The sequence below is a fragment of the Cetorhinus maximus genome, chromosome 30, assembly GCF_964194155.1.
Source record: "Cetorhinus maximus chromosome 30, sCetMax3.hap1.1, whole genome shotgun sequence".
Lineage (NCBI taxonomy): Eukaryota > Metazoa > Chordata > Chondrichthyes > Lamniformes > Cetorhinidae > Cetorhinus > Cetorhinus maximus.
In genome coordinates, this window is record NC_135908.1 from 4726859 (window position 1) to 4743798 (window position 16940).

At 46.1% G+C, this 16940-nt stretch overlaps 1 protein-coding gene across 1 annotated transcript in view; it reads left to right on the plus strand.

Moving 5' to 3' along the window:
* Positions 1-1571: 1571 nt before the first annotated feature.
* The window catches only part of ulk3 (unc-51 like kinase 3), a 48548-nt gene continuing 33179 nt past the window's right edge, over positions 1572-16940 (plus strand). Inside the window, 7 exon segments of the mRNA XM_078532316.1 lie at positions 1572-1843; positions 4855-4995; positions 6082-6202; positions 8816-8920; positions 9848-9991; positions 15131-15186; positions 15188-15214. Of these exon segments, the coding sequence (XP_078388442.1) occupies positions 1745-1843; positions 4855-4995; positions 6082-6202; positions 8816-8920; positions 9848-9991; positions 15131-15186; positions 15188-15214 (693 nt within the window). The 5' untranslated portion in view covers positions 1572-1744.

Here is a 16940-nt window from a genome sequence, read left to right on the forward strand (position 1 = left end):
GAATGTGAATGTTGAAGGAGCATAAGCAGGACATGGCTACAAAACTCTATGTTAAACTATTTAGTTTTTTTCCCAATGATTCATACTTTGTTATGGATCAGATCAAATAATGTATAAATAAGAAATAAAAACTGAAGTCTTGGAAATACTCAGCAGGCCAGACAGCATCTGTAGAGAGAGGGACAGAGTTAATGTTTCAAGGCAATGACTTTTCATAAGGATGTGATTGCACTGGAGGGGGTGCAGAGGAGATTCACCAGGATGTTGCCTGGGATGAAACATTTAAGTTATGAAGAGAGGTTGGATAGACTTGGGTTGTTTTCATTGGAGCAGAGAAGACTGAGGGGCGACCTGATAGAGGTGTACAAGATTATGAGGGGCATGGACAGGGTGGATACAGAACACTGTTCCCCTTAGTTGAAGGGTCAGTCACAAGGGGACATAAGTTCAAGGTGAGGGGCAGGAGGTTTAGGGGGGATGTGAGGAAGAACTTTTTTACCCAGAGGGTGGTGACGGTCTGGAATGCGCTGCCTGGGAGGGTGGTGGAGGCGGGTTGCCTCACATCCTTTAAAAAGTACCTGGATGAGCACTTGGCACATTCAAGGCTATGGGCCAAGTGCTGGTAAACGGGGTTAGCTAGGTAGGTCAAGTGTTTCTCACGTGTCGGTGCAGAATCGATGGGCCGAAGGGCCTCTTCTGCACTCTGTGATTCTGTGATCAGGTATAAATTGCCTTTCAACAGTAAAAATTAGTCCAGCTATGAAATAATTTTGGAAATGACATTATGGCTGGTTTAGCACAGATTTCTAGTTGGTCTACCCTCTCTCAAAATCAGATTGATTCCAAAACATAACTTGACAGCGATAGAGTTGCAAATACGGCTGATAAGGTGCCGACTCCAAGATCAAGGGCACATCGCAGCCCTTATTATCTTCACAATCTGTGTGAGACTGCGGAAATAATCCTACCACTCAACATGCAGTTTGCACCCAAGCAGAACTCTGCAAACATTTATTTTTGTTTTTCAAAAGTGCTTTACATTAAAACAGATCCATTTTTCAATCTTAAAGTGATTTTACTGTCGTTCCCAGAGAGTGATACCTCTTGCAGAGTACTCTCACCCACCCTTTAAGAAGTCGGTCCTTCAACAGGAACCGAGACAGCAAATGCATCTTGCCAGAAGATGACTACAGGAAGTGCTGCACAGGTCACTGCCAAACTGACATTAATTTGCTTTACTCAGTTTGAAGTTGCGAAATATTATTCCTCTGCATTGCGAAAAAAAAAAATCTTGCTTCCGTACACAGCAACAGAGAGAGAGAGAAAAATGCATTGCATGTTCCGGGTCGTTTTTATCCTGTAGCGAAGATCCTGAATTTAAATTGCACAATACAAATTGAGAGAGGCATGTTGCAAAATAATGTTACAAATGCGACAGGCGCATGAATTTGATTGATTTAAACGCAAAATTTTTATATGCGTAAAATGCAGTCGTTATGTTTCATGTTTATTGCAAGATGCGTGACTTTAATGGCAGTGATTATGTTCCACCCTCCCCGGAAGCATTTCTCATCGAGGGAAGTTGTTGCCGGCATCGGGGTGACTCCCGGATCAGTTTGCAAAGTGAAAGCAGAGGGTGGAGCTTGGATGGCTGCATTTTAAACCTCTGGTTTTAATTTCTTCCTCTCTCTCTCTGCATTTGTATTCAGGCTGGTGCAGGTCCCCCTTGAATGGAGCTGCTAGGATGGCGTCTGGCTGCGCTCCGCCCAAACTGGAGGAGTTCATTCTCACCGAAAAACTGGGTAGTGGCACCTATGCCACTGTGTATAAAGCCTACAGGAAGGTGAGCAATTTGCACCCGGTGGCAGGCGGTGTTGTGCATCGACACCTGTACTTCAGGTGAGAGACTGGTGGGGGGTACTTGTGTATGCAGCCTGGAGGAAGCTGTGTTAAGGCAATAGCTTCCTTGCCACAGGTGAGAGACTGGTGGGGGTACTTGTGTATGCAGCCTAGAGGAAGCTGTGTTAAGGCAATAGCTTCCTTGCCACAGGTGAGAAACTGGTGGGGGTATTTGTGTATGCAGCCTAGAGGAAGCTGTGTGAAGGCAATAGCTTCCCTGCCACAGGTGAGAAACTGGTGGGGGTATTTGTGTATGCAGCCTAGAGGAAGCTGTGTTAAGGCAATAGCTTCCCTGCCACAGGTGAGAAACTGGTGGGGGTATTTGTGTATGCAGCCTAGAGGAAGCTGTGTTAAGGCAATAGCTTCTCTGCCACAGGTGAGAGACTGGTGGGGGTACTTGTGTATGCAGCCTAGAGGAAGTTGTGTTAAGGCAATAGCTTCCCTGCCACAGGTGAGAGTCTGGTGGGGGTACTTGTGTATACAGCCTAGAGGAAGCTGTGTTAAGGCAATAGCTTCCCTGCCACAGGTGAGAGACTGGTGGGGGTACTTGTGTATGCAGCCTAGAGGAAGCTGTGTTAAGGCAATAGCTTCCCTGCCACAGGTGAGAAACTGGTGGGGGGTACTTGTGTATGCAGCCTAGAGGAAGCTGTGCCAAGGCAATAGCTTCCCTGCCACAGGTGAGAGACTGGTAAGGGTACTTTAACAGAAAGCCTGTGAGAAATTGTATTCGGGTAATGGCATCTGTGCTACAGGTGAGAAACTGTATGGGTATCATATGTGTCTTGGGTTCCACTACCTTGTATTTATTTCCATGCATCTCTTCCCCATTGCTATATCATATAGTGGTTTTAAATTTACTTTTCATTGATCTATGTGTGGAATGGAACAGTGTGAGTGGGCCCCATCTACCTGTTTACGATGTGAAAGACCCCTGTCATGGCCACATGAGGAGGGGTAAAAGTGACTTCCCTCTCCTACCACTCCAAGTCTGACTGTGACAGGGTTTTTATATTGTGACTTTGTATGGATGAAGGTGTTTACATTTACTCAACATCTGTGCTTAACCCTTCACGTGCTGGTTACAAAGAAACTAGCCCGGCAGGCTTTCTTGAGTTTGAAACGAGGGGGTTAGTTTTTATTGACAACACAAAAAAAAACCTGGAAAAACTCAGCAGGTCTGGCAGCATCGGCGGAGAAGAGTACAGTTGACATTTCGAGTCCTCATGACCCTTCCAGGTGGAAGAGTCATGAAGGCTCGAAACGTCAACTGTACTCTTCTCCGCCGATGCTGCCACACCTGCTGAGTTTTTCCAGGTATTTTTTAATTTTTGTTTTGGATTTCCAGCATCCGCAGTTTTTTGTTTTTATCTCTTAGTTTTTATTGAGTTTGACCTTTGCAACATACGCACACACACACACATGCAGAATTACAAGATTACAATAGGAAGTTGCATCCTTACCAAATTTAATCTTCAATGCTAAAATGTTTTTTTTTAAAAAAGAGAGTTCACTGTTTTCAAGTCCTTTGGTATTGGTGGCTGAAATTGAATTTTTTCATTGGGCCTTGAACAGTCAGTGGAGTTAAAGCCCATGTAGGCTGCAATTTCTGGAGACAATCTCTTAAAAACATAGTCTGTCTTTTCCAAAAATTTGATGGTGAGGATGGCAGATTTCTTTCCCTAAAGGGTCATTAGTGAACCGGATTTTTTTTTACGACAATCAACAATAGTTCCATGGTCACATATTACTAAGACTAGTTTTTCAATTCCATATTTATTAATTAATTGAACTTAAATTCCACCAGCTGCCTTGGTGAGATTTTAACCTGTGTCCCTGGAGACATGCCCTGAGGACATGGGTTCAAATCCCACCACAGCAGCTGGTGGAATTTAAATTCAATTAATAAAATCTGGAATTGAAAGCTAGTCTCAGTAATGGTGACCATGAAGCTATCATCGATTATTGTAAAACCCATCTGGTTCACTAATGTCCTTTTAGGGAAGGAAATCTGCTGTCTTTACCTGATCTGACCTACATGTGACTCCAGACCACAGCAATGTTGTTAACTCTTAACTGCCCCCTGAAATGGCCTAGCAAGCTACTCAGTTCAAGGGCAATTGGGGATGGGCAACAAATGCAAGCCTCACACATCACCCACATCCCATGAAAGAATAAACAAAACAGTGTAAAGCGTAAACAACCCTGACTCCTTCATCAATGTACGACTCTGCTTTGGAGCTGAGAAAATGTCAAAGAAAGAAGCATTTATTCTGTAACTTTCATGACCTCAGATGCCCCAAAAAGGTTTACAATTAATGAGATACTTTTATGATGTGCAATCATTGTTATAGGTGCCACATCAGCCAATTTACACAAAGCAAGACCCCACAAACAGCGATGAGACATTGACCCGATGACCTTTTTTTTTAAGTGATGGGTGAGGGATAAATAAAGGCCCAAACACAGGGGAGAGATCTGCCCTTTGAAATAGTCTCATGAAATCTTTTACTTTTACTTGAGAGAGTAGACAGGATATTGGTTTGACGTCTTATCTGAAAAATGGTATCTCTGGCACTGCAGCACACTCTCGGTGTTGCAGGCTGGATTAAGTGCTCGAATCTCTGGTGTGGGACTCAAGCCCGTGACTTTCTGATTCTGAGGCGAGAGTGCTACTGTAGCCATGGTTGAACGTCCAACTAGGGATACTGACCTTCCATGTTTGCTCCCTGTGAAGTTCCAGATAAAAGTGGAGATTGGCTCTTCATTATGAGTTTTAGAGGAAGACAGTGATACATGAACAAATAACTTGACTGTAACTGGATAACTTGCATCGATATAAAGATATGTTAATTGTTCCTCACAGCTTCAGCCCATTTGCACGGTCCATCTGATCAGTCGGCGTTTTACTGCCCACCCATTTCTCTTAATGGAGACCTCCCCGCTGTATTCCAACAGGTGAACAGTCGAGAGGTGGTCGCCATTAAGTGTGTGAGTAAGAAAAGTTTGAACAAAGCCTCTGTGGAGAACCTGTTGACTGAGATCGAGATCCTGAAGACGGTCAGACATCCTCATATTGTGCAGCTGAAGGATTTTCAAGTGGGTTTGAGCTGAGATTATGTGAAAATGGGAGCAGGATAAATGTATAAGGTTAACAGAGCTGGATAAGTAACTTCAGTCCCCAACAAAGGGCTTCCACCCTCTTTACATATTTCTCCCATCTGTCTTCCCCGAGTGACATCGACATTCTTTTTGCCTTTACAGAGGCCGCCTGACTTGCTGAGTGTTTGCAGCCTGTTTCTGATTGCGTGTAGTATTCTGTTTTTTGGGTGTGCGTGATGTGTGTCGGTGTGCATGTCGGTCTGTGTGCGCGCGCGCCTGTGCATGCACCAAGCTTGGTTTTCCCTCCCTCCCCTGGTCTGACCTGTACTGGCCTTGCTGCCAGACACTTGGGGATTCCATGGAGCACTGAGTATCAATAGGGTGGAGTCAAGAAATTTGAGGGAGGCTGAACCTATGAATCCAGAGAGGAGTCACTGGATAGCCACCAGGAAGGAGAGCCCTGGCCAATCTTGGTGACCTGACTAACTCACCTCAGCTAACTCGTCATCGATCCACCTTGAGCTGGGCATATTCCTGGAAGGTTTTATCATGTGACCTTCTTTCCCACCCTGCCCCTCATGCCCACCATTGGTTCATCCTTCAGGTGCCACAGCCAATTGGAAAAGGAACAGATTCTTTGGTACGTGACTGGATTCATCAGTGAAACCGGCTTTCTCCCCAACCTCCAATATTTATATAATCAATAGAAGAAAGTCCTCAATACAGCAGCCAACAGGCCAGTTACAAAGTTGTAGGTTGTGGATAGCAGCCTGCGATCACCGCCCATCGGAATACCCACTCCTCTTTCCCACTGGGAATTCTGGAATTCGGAATCATCCCTCCAATGTCAATACTCCAAGGAACTGCACTGCTTTCTGTGGACTGGAGCGATTAGGTCCATTAACAGGGGACCTCCCCACCCTGTGCAATATTTTGGATATTGCTGGTAGTTTTGGGTATTGCTGGTAGTGGGAAATGACTTGATTGCAGAGCGTGGGGGGTGGGGTGGGGGGTGGGCGGGGGTGATGTTGGCGGCTCTGGTTGCCGCAGTTTTTAACGTGCACTTTGACCCTGACTTGGCAGTGGGACAACGTGAACATTTACCTCATCATGGAGTTCTGTGCCGGCGGCGACCTCTCCCACTTCATCCACAGTCGCAGGATGCTTCCTGAACGAGTGGCCAGGCGCTTTCTACAGCAGCTGGGTAAGAGATAAGGGAACTGCATTGGCATATCGCCTTTCCCATCCACAGGACGTCCCAAAGCGCTTCAGGGACAACAATAGCGTCAGCCCAGTGGCTCGGTGGGTAGCACTCTCACCTGAGTCAGAAGGTCTTGGATTCAAGTCCCACTCCAGAGACTCGAGCTCAAAACCTAAGCTGACACTCTAGTGCCAGTACTGAGGGAGCGCTGCATTGTTGGAGGTACCATCTTTCAGATGAGACACTCAACTGACTCCTCAAGTGGAGACAAAAGATCCCACAATACTATTAGAAGAGGAGCAGGGGAGTTATCCCTGGTGTCCTGGCCAATATTTACTCCTCAATCAACATCTGATCATTATCACATTGTTATATGTGGGATCTTGCTGTGCACAAATTGGCTGCCACGTTACCTACATTACAACAGTGACTGTACTTCAAAAGTAGTTCATTGGCTGTAAAGCACTTTGGGACATCCTGGAGTTGTGAAAGGTGCTGCATAAATGCAAATATTTCTTCTGCTGCCGTACTGAAGAACAGCCATTCCTGGTGTGCATGCCACCCCGTTTTTGCACAGCAAGATCCCACAAACAGGTCATAAGACGGATGGCCAGTTATTAGTGGCGGAATAAATATTGACCTGGATCCCACCCCACGGGAATACTCTCCTGCTGTTTGGAATAGTCTTATATTTACCTGCGGGTTTAATGTCTTATCCAAAAGACAGTGCCTCCAACAAGTGCAGCACTCCCTCAGCACTGCGCTAGATTCTGTGGCTAAGTTCTGGAGTGGGCCTCGAATAAAATTAATGCATGAGGCATAAATCTCACCTGTAGCCGCTTAACAATTTGCAATGAAAAGCTGGTGCATCGTCACGCTAAACCATGATGGGTTGCTTGTTGTCTTATTCCAGTTTGAAAACAAACTCAGCCCAGCCCAAAATAAAATTGAAAAATGCCACAAAATGCCCAGTATCCAGGCAATGACCTGTCGTTATTTGAGTTCTGACGAAAGGACCTGAATCTTTCATGGGATGTGGGCATCACTGGCAAGGCCAGCATTTGTTGCCCAACCCTAATTGCTCTTGAGAAGGTGGTGGTGAGCCTCCTCCTTGAGCCCGTCTGGTGTAGGTACACCCACAGTGCTGTTAGAAAGGGAGTTCCAGGGTTTTGACCCAGCGACAGTTATGATTTCCATAGAGAATAACTTTTTAAAAAGATACTTGAATTTCCAGTGACTGACTGGGAGGATGACATGACAAGATTGCAAGTTTTAATACTTTTACTGTAACAAACAAAAGCAACCATGTCTAAACACTATTTCAGTAGGCAGAAAAGACCCCCCTTTTAACTTTTAAATTGTCAGAAAATTCCCCTCCATGGTTATACTTTATTCTTACCTTAAGTGGACACTTCATTCTCCAGGAACCAGTCCAAAGTTATTCTGAGCTCCCAATAGCTTGCTTTCCTTTTCCTTTTCCAGCTGGATTACTCCAAAACCTCGAACTGGCTTTCACAGTATCGTTTACCCCTGAGATTCCACCCCCTAGCCAAAGCTATGTGAATCTCCCAGTCCCATTTAAATCCTCGCGAACTTGGTCTCTTTATTCCAAGTGCGAGCTCCCACCTGCATTCTGTGTGGTGGACAGCAGAGACTGGCTGCCTTTAATTCTCTGCTCTGCTCTCTCTCCGATTTCTCGCAGGCTGTCTTAGCCTGTGAGATTCAGGGATATCATAAGAACAAAACCTGTAAACTGGTGCTGCAATGATTTTGTTTTATGGCCTGTTCCCCTCTCAAAGCCCATCTCCATGGCGATGTGAATCGCACGGGCCTTGTATCCAGGTAGGAATGCTGATTATCTTTTAAGTACCCAACTTCATTCAATCTTGGAATTAAAAAGACAGTTTAGAATATAATCTTGCACCCCCTCCCCCTTAATCTTTAACAACCAAGCTACCCAAGCTTGTTGTCAGGCAGAATTCGGAACAGGTCATATGACCCTTCTCTTCATTCCACCATTTTAACCTAAAAATTGAACCTTAAATTGAAAAGGCAGCCTCAAAACAAATCAATCTTACAAGCTTCTAATTACTAACACCGAAGAAAAGAGCAAGACCAAGATATTACCAGGAGTTGCAGGTTTTTGGCCCACCGACAATTATTACGATCCCCATAGTGACGGATAACTTTTTAAAAAGATATTTGCATTTCCAGTGACTGACTGGAAGGATCACACAACAAGATTTCAAGCTTTAAGACCTTTACTATAGCAAACAAACCGAAAGCAGCATCATCTAAACACTATTCAGGAGTCCGAGTGAAGAGACCAAGTTTGTAAGATTTAAATGGGGCTGGAGGAGTCGCCTAGCTTTGGCTAGGGAGAGGAATCTCTGGGGAAACACTCACCATGACAGTTAGCTCAAGGTTTCAAAGTTAGCTGGTGGTAAAAGGAAGGCGTGAATTTTATGGGATGGGATGACCAGTTTTGTTCTGACGAAAAGAAAAATGTGCGTAATTATTACACAGAAAAGTTACTACGAATATTAGAAGTTAGTAAGAAGTTTACCACTTCCACAATTCAGCCTTCTTTTTTTCCTTTCTGCCCTCCTCCCTCAGCCTCAGCTCTCCAGTATCTCCACCAGCGGAATATCTCCCACCTTGACCTGAAGCCGCAGAACGTCCTGCTGAGTTCCCTGACCACCCCTCACCTCAAGCTTGCTGGTGAGTTGACGCCTGCTTTCTTTCTAAACCACCCCCCCGCCCCCCCAAAAAAAAACTCTGTTTCCTAAATTGCAACAAAGGTCGATACATAAAGAAAAGAAAGACTTACATTTATATAGCACCTTTCCTCACCTCAGGATGCCCCAAAAGCACTTTCCAGGCAATGAAGTACTTTTTGAATTGTTGTAATGTCGTAAACATGGTAGCAAAGCAAGCTCCCACTAGCAGTAATGCGATAAGAGCCTGTTTTTTTTTTTAAAGTGATGTTGGTCGTGGTATAATTAGGTTGCCGGGGAGAACTTGATTGCTTTTTTCATGGGATGTGGGTGTGGCAGGCAAGGTCAGCATTTGTTGCCCATCCCTAACTGCCCTTGAACCAAGTGGACTGCCACAGCATTTCGGAGGACAGTTAGCAGTCAACCACATTGCTGTGGGTCTGGAGTCACACGTAGGCCAGACCAGGTAAGGACGGCAGATTTCCTTCCCTAAAGGAACCAGCTGGGCTTTTCATGATGATTGTCACGGTCACCATCACTGAGACTGGATTTATATTCCAGATATATTCATTGAATTTCAATTCCACCAGCCTTGGTACTTTGGTGAACCTGTGTCCCCAGAGCACTAGCCTGGACTCCTGGCTTATTAGTCCAGGATTCAAAGCTCTGGGATTCCCTCGCTGCCTCACTTGCTCCTATACTCTATAAGACATGGCTTAAAATCTACCTCTTTAATGGGTCTCCTGTCACAATATCTCCTACTGTGGCCCACTCTGTGATAACACTCCAGTCAATTGCCTTGGTTTACAACATTTAAAGGTGCTATATAAATGCAATTTGTTGTTGTTATACCAAATTCATGCAGCAAAAACGTTCTCCTTTTGGAAGATGCCCGGCTTTGATCTGATGTCTTGTCTTGTTTTATCTCCAGACTTCGGCTTCGCTCAGCACATGTCCCCCTGGGATGAGAAACACGTCCTGCGGGGATCCCCTTTGTACATGGCACCGGAGATGGTTTGTCGGCAGCAGTACGATGCTCGAGTGGACCTGTGGTCAGTGGGAGTTATCCTGTACGGTGAGCTGAAATGTCGGATAGCAGAATTTGGGAAAGGGAGGTAGGGAGTCCGGTGGGATGATTCAAGAAATTAGTGACTCTCCCATTTTAACCCTCCCCCTCCTCCCAAACCCCTTGGAATGCATTTTTTAGAAACTTAAAAATAGAGGAGATAGGCGTTGTTTCAGTTTTACAAAGCCCTTGTTAGACCACACTTGGATTATCTTATTGACAAAGTGATTATCGTGATCTTATTGAAACATATAAGAGCTGAGGGGATTTGATAGGTTGGAGACTGGGAGGATGTTTCCCCTTGTGGGAGAGACTAGAACTTGGGGACACAATCAAGAATAAGAGCTAGAGCTAGGAAGGATTCTAGGAAGGGGATAAACCAACCATGGTTAACCAAGGAGGTTAAGGATGGTATCAAATTGAAAGAAAAAACATACAATGTGGCAAAGATTAGTGGTAAGCCAGAGGATTGAGAGAGTTTTAAAAACCAACAAAGGATGACCAAAAAAAAAGGGAGAAAATAAACTTTGAGGGTAAACTAGCAAGTAATATGAAAACAGACAGTAAGAGCTTCTTTAAATATATAAAAAGGAAGAGAGAAGCCAAAATGAACATCAGCCCCTTGGAGAATGAGGCTGGGGAAATAATAATGGGGAACCAGGAAATGGCAGAGGAGTTGAATAAATACTTTGCATCAGTCTTCACGGTAGAAGACACTAATGGCATTCCAAAAATATTAAATAATCAAGGGGCAAAAGGCGGGGAGGAAATAAATACATTAACTATCACTAGAGAAAAAGTACTAGGGAAACTAATGGGGCTAAAGGCCAATAAGTCCCCTGGACCTGATGGGTTGCTTCCTAGGATATTAAAGGAAGTAGCTACAGAGATAGTGGATGCACTGGTAGTAATCTTCCAAGAATCCTTACATTCTAGATAAGTCCCAGAGGATTGGAAAACTGCCAATGTAACACCCTTATTCAAAAAGGGAGGGAGACAAAACACAGGTAACTATAGGCCAGTGAGCTTAACACCTGTCATTGGGAAAATGTTGGAATATATTATAAAGGATGTAAAAGCAGAACATTTAGAAATACATAATCGAATCAAGCAGAGTCAGCATGGCTTCATGAAGGGGAAATCATGCCTGACAAATTTATTATAATTCTTTGAGGAGGTAACAAGCAGGATAGATAAAAAGGAACCAGTAGACGTAATATATTTGGATTTCCAAAAGGTGTTCGATAAGGTACTGCACATAAAGCTACTTGTTGAGATAAGAGCCCATGGTGTTGGGGGCAGTATATTAGCAGGATAGAGGATTGGCTAGCTAATGGAAGACAGAATTGGGAAAAAGGGGGGGCATTTTCAGGATGGCAACCTGTAACTAGTGGAGAGCCACAGGGATCAGTGCTGGGGCCTCAATTGTTTACAATATATATTAATGACTTGGATGAGGGAAGTGAATGTACTATCGCCAAGTTTGCGGATGACACAAAAAATAGGTGGGAAGGCAAGTGGTGAGGATGACACAAGGAGTCTACAGCGGGATATAGACAGGTTAAGTGAGTGGGCAAAAACTTGGCAGATGGAATATGATGTGGGAAAATGTGAGGTTATGCACTTTGGCAGGAGAATAGAGGAGCTGAATATTATTTAAATGGAGAAAGATTGCAAAAAGCTACAGCAGAGGCGTTTGGGGTCTTTGTGCATGAATCACAAAAAGCTAACATACAAGTTCAGCAGGTAATAGGGAAGGAAAATGGAATGTTGACCTTTATTTCAAAGGGAATGGAGTATAAAAATAGGAAAGTCTTGCTAAAACTATATAAGGCACTAGTTAGACCACACAGAATACTGTGAACAATTTTGGTCCCCTTAGTTAAGGAAAGATATACTGGAATTAGAGGCAGTCCAGAGAAGGTTCACTAGGTTGATGACGGGTATGGTCGGATTTTCTTATGAGGAGAGGTTGGGTAGGTTGGGCCTGTACTCATTGGAGTTTAGAAGAATGAGAGGCAGCCTTATTGAAATATATAAGATTCTTAGGGGGCTTGACAGGGTAGATGCTGAGAGGTTGTTTCCCTTTGTCGGAGAGTTTCTTTATTCTTTCATGGGATGTTATTGCCCATCCCTAGTTGCCCTTGAGAAGGTGGTGGTGAGCTGCCTTCTTGAACCGCTGCAGTCCATGTGGTGTAGGTACACCCACAGTGCTGTTAGGAAGGGAGTTCCAGGATTTTGACCCAGTGACAGTGAAGGAACGGCCAATATATTTCCAAGTCAGGATGATAAGTGGCTTGGAGGGAAACTTTTAGGTGGTGGTGTTCCCATCTATCTGCTGCCTTTGTCCTTCTAGATGTTAGTGGTTGTGGGTTTGGAAGATGCTGTCTAAGGAGTCTTGGTGCAAGTTGTAGATGCTACTGTGCGTCGGTGGTGGAGGGAGTGAATGTTTGTGGATGTGGTGCCAGTCAAGCGGGCTGCTTTGCCCTGCACTGTGTCCAGCTTCTTGAGTGTTGTGGGAGCTGCACTCATCCAGGAAAGCGGAGAGTATTCCATCACACTCCTGACTTGTGCCTTGTAGATGGTGGACAGGCTTTGGGGAGTCGGGAAGTGAGTTACTCATTGCACGATTCCTAGCCTCTGACCTGCTCTTGTAGCCACATTATTTAAATGGCTAGTCCAGTTCAGCTTCTGGTCAATGGTAACCCCCAGGATGTTGGTATTGGGGGATTCAGTGATGGTAATGCCATTGAACATCAAGGGGCGATGGTTAGATTCTGTCTTGTTGGAGATTGTCATTACCTGGCACTTGTGTGGCGCAAATGTTACTTGTCACTTGTCAGCCCAAGCCTGGATATTGTCCACGTTCTTGCTGCATTTGGACATGGACTGCTTCAGTATCTGAGGAGTCATGAATGGTGCTGCACATTGTGAAATCATCAGTGAACATTGCCACTTCTGACCTTATGATGGGAGGAAGGTCATTGAAGAAACAGCTGAAGATGGTTGGGTAGGACACTACCCTGAGGAACTCCTGCAGTGATGTCCTGGAACTGAGATGACTGACCTCCAACAACCACAACCATCTTCCTTTGTGCTAGGTATGACTCCAACCAGCAGAGAGTTTTCCCCTGATTCCCATTGACTCCAGTTTTGCTAGGGCTCCTTGATGCCACACACTCGGTCAAATTCTGCCTCGATGTTAAGGGCAGTCACTCTCACCTTACCTCAGGAGTTCGGCTCTTTTGTCCATGTTTGAACCAAGGTTGTAATGGGGCCAGGAGCTGAGTGAGACTCAGTTTGGGTTTCGCCAGAGCCAGTGAGCAGGTTATTGCTAAACAAGTGCTACTTGCTTAGTCTAGGACCACAGGGCATAATCTCAGAGTAAGGGGGCCATCCATTTAAGATGGAGATGAGGAGGAATTTCTTCTCTCTGAGGATTGTCAATCTGTTGAATTCGTTATCGGAGAGGGCTGTAGAGGCTGGGTCGTTCAGTATATTAAGGCTGAGATAGACAGATTTTTAATCAGTAAGGGAATCAAGGGTTATGGGGGGAAAAAGGCAGGAAAGTGGAGTTGAGGATTATCAGATCAGCCATGATCTCATTGAATGGCGGAGCAGACTCGATGGGCTGAATGGCCTACTCCTGCTCATATGTCTTATGGTCATTGGAAATGAGGAGAATTTTTTTTCCTCTCGAAGGGTCATTATTATGTGAAATTCTCTTCCCCAGAAAGCAGTGGGACTGGGTCATTGAATTTATTCAAGGCAGAGTTAGGTGAATTTTTGATTGACCAGGGGGTCAGGGGTTATGGGGGGGGTGGGGGCAGCTGAGAAAGTGGAGTTAAGACCACAACCAGATCAGCCATGATCTTATTGAATGGCAGAGCAGGCTCGAAGGGCTGAATGGCCTTGCTCCTTTGTTCCTGTTGTGAGCAGCTCTGGGTGCCTCACCTTAGGAAGAATATATTGGCCTTGGAAGGGGTCCAGTGTAGAATGGTACCAAGGATTAAATGATGAGGAGAGATTACACAAACTAGGGTTGTAAACCCTGGAAGTTAGAAGGCTGGGGGTGATTTGATTGACTTTTTCAAGATATTAAGAGGGATTGATAGAGCAGATAGAGAGAAACTACTTCTGCTGGTTGGGGAGTCTAGTACTAGGGGGCAGAGTCTAAAAAATGGAGCCATTTCTTTCAGGAGTGAAGTTAGGGACACACAAAGGATGGAGTTTGGAACTCTCTTTGACAAATGGCAATTGAAGCAAGATCAATTGTTAATTTGAAAAACTGTGGTAGATTTTTGTTAACCAAGGGTATTGAGGAATATGGGGCAAAGGTGGGTGTATGGAGTTAGGTCACAGATCAGCCATGATCTAATGGTGGAACAGGCTCAAAGGGCTGAATAGCCTCGTCCTCCTGTTCCTAAGAGCCTTGGAGGAGGAAGGAAAGGTTGAGGAGTTGTACAGTTTTGAGACCCAGTGGGAGGGAAGGAGTTAAGAATTGGTGCCGGTAAGATGGTTTCCCCACTTTAATCTGATGTGGAGGAAGGTTTGGTGCGTGGAACATAGGGGGAATCAATTGGAAAATCCAGCAAGAAGCCGAAACGGTTATACAGGTACCGGACCCCTTATCCCAAAATCAGGAAGGACCCGGAAACCGGCTACATTCAAACCCTTTTATTCTTTACTTTTCATACTTCACAGGACCGGGTAAGGATGGCAGATTTCCTTCCCTGAGGGACATTTAGTGAGCCAGATGGGGTTTTTTATGACAATCGATGATAGTTTTCACTGTCACCTTTAGTGAGATTGACTTTCAGTTACAGATTTTTCCTTTTAAATCCAATTTGGGGGGGCGGGATTTGAACCCAGGTCCCCAGAGCGATAGCCTGGGCCTCTGGGTTCCTAGCCCAGTGACATTGCCAGTCCACCACGTTTTTCCCAATGTCTACAGAATTCCACATCCCTGTCTTGCCCCTTTGCCCTTTGATATTCTTCTCATGTTCACAGTGCGTAGCCCAAGAGCAGCTCCTGCTCCAACAGCCCCTCTGAGTGTAGGGACGAGGGTGGGCTGCTGTACATAGACTCTGTAAAGCGGATGGGGAAAGGACCTCATTGACCCCCCGTCCTGCTCTGGTTCCACTGCAGAAGCTTTATTCGGCCGCCCCCCATTTGCATCAAAGTCGTTCACGGAGCTGGAGGAGAAAAATTCGGAGTGACAAGGCAATCGAGGTGGGTGAGTGTGGACGGCCTGCTGGGTGGGGGCATCACGTGGGGGTTTTTTTGCATGCTAACAATATAACAACAACTTGCTTTTATGTAGCAGCATTCGTGTGGCGCACTGTCCCAAATCATGTCACAGGAGGGTTCCCAGACAAAACATTTTTACACGAGATCCTGGAAATCAGGATTGGGCGGGTTCCTTATGAGGAAAGATTGGACAGGTTAGGTTTGCTTGAAAGAGTAAGAGGCGGCTTGATTGAGACATATAAGAGGGGACAAGGGGTCTTGACAGGGTGGATGTGGAGAGGATGTTTCCTCCTGTGGGAGAATCTAGGGGTCACTGTTTAAAAAATAAGGGGTCACTCATTTCGGACAGATGAGGAGAACTTTTTTTCTCTTGAGGGTTGTGAGGCTTTGGAATTGTCTCCCTCAAGAGGCGGTGGAAGGAGAGTCTCTGAATGTTTTCAAGGCAGAGCTGGATAGATTCCTGATAAACAAAGGGGTGAAGGGTTACCGGGGGTAGGCGGGAGATTACAGTCAGATCAGCCAGGATCTTATTGAATAGCGGAGCAGACTCCCAGGGGCCAAGTGACCTACTCCTGCTCCTAGTTTGTATGACAAGTGAGGACATGATTGGCTAAAGAGCTAAGTTTGAAGGAGTGTCTTAATGGAGGATAGAGAGAGAGAGAGGGGGGGGGTTAGGGAGAGAGAGAGAGAAAGGGTTAGGGGGAGAGAGAGAGAGGGTTAGGGGGAGAGAGAGAGAGGGTTAGGGGGAGAGAGAGAGAGGGTTAGGGAGAGAGAGAGAGAGAGAGAGGGTTGGGGAGAGAGAGAGAGAGGGTTGGGGAGAGAGAGAGAGGGTTGGGGAGAGAGAGAGAGGGTTGGGGAGAGAGAGAGAGGGTTGGGGAGAGAGAGAGAGGGTTGGGGAGAGAGAGAGAGGGTTGGGGAGAGAGAGAGAGGGTTGGGGAGAGAGAGAGAGGGTTGGGGAGAGAGAGAGAGGGTTGGGGAGAGAGAGAGAGGGTTGGGGAGAGAGAGAGGGTTGGGAGAGAGAGAGAGGGTTGGGGAGAGAGAGAGAGGGTTGGGGAGAGAGAGAGAGGGTTGGGGAGAGAGAGAGAGGGTTGGGGAGAGAGAGAGAGGGTTGGGGAGAGAGAGAGAGGGTTGGGGAGAGAGAGAGAGGGTTGGGGAGAGAGAGAGAGGGTTGGGGAGAGAGAGAGAGGGTGAGATTGGGGGAGAGAGAGAGAGGGTTGGGGAGAGAGAGAGAGGGTTGGGGGAGAGAGAGAGAGGGTTGGGGAGAGAGAGAGAGGGTTGGGGAGAGAGAGAGAGGGTTGGGGAGAGAGAGAGAGAGGGTTGGGGAGAGAGAGAGAGGGTTGGGGGAGAGAGAGAGAGGGTTGGGGAGAGAGAGAGAGGGTTGGGGAGAGAGAGAGAGGGTTGGGGAGAGAGAGAGGGTTGGGGAGAGAGAGAGAGGGTTGGGGAGAGAGAGAGAGGGTTGGGGAGAGAGAGAGAGGGTTGGGGAGAGAGAGAGAGGGTTGGGGAGAGAGAGAGAGGGTTGGGGAGAGAGAGAGAGGGTTGGGGAGAGAGAGAGAGGGTTGGGGAGAGAGAGAGAGGGTTGGGGAGAGAGAGAGAGGGGTTGGGGAGAGAGAGAGAGGGTTGGGGGAGAGAGAGAGAGGGTTGGGGAGAGAGAGAGAGGGTTGGGGAGAGAGAGAGAGGGGTTGGGGGAGAGAGAGAGAGGGTTGGGGAG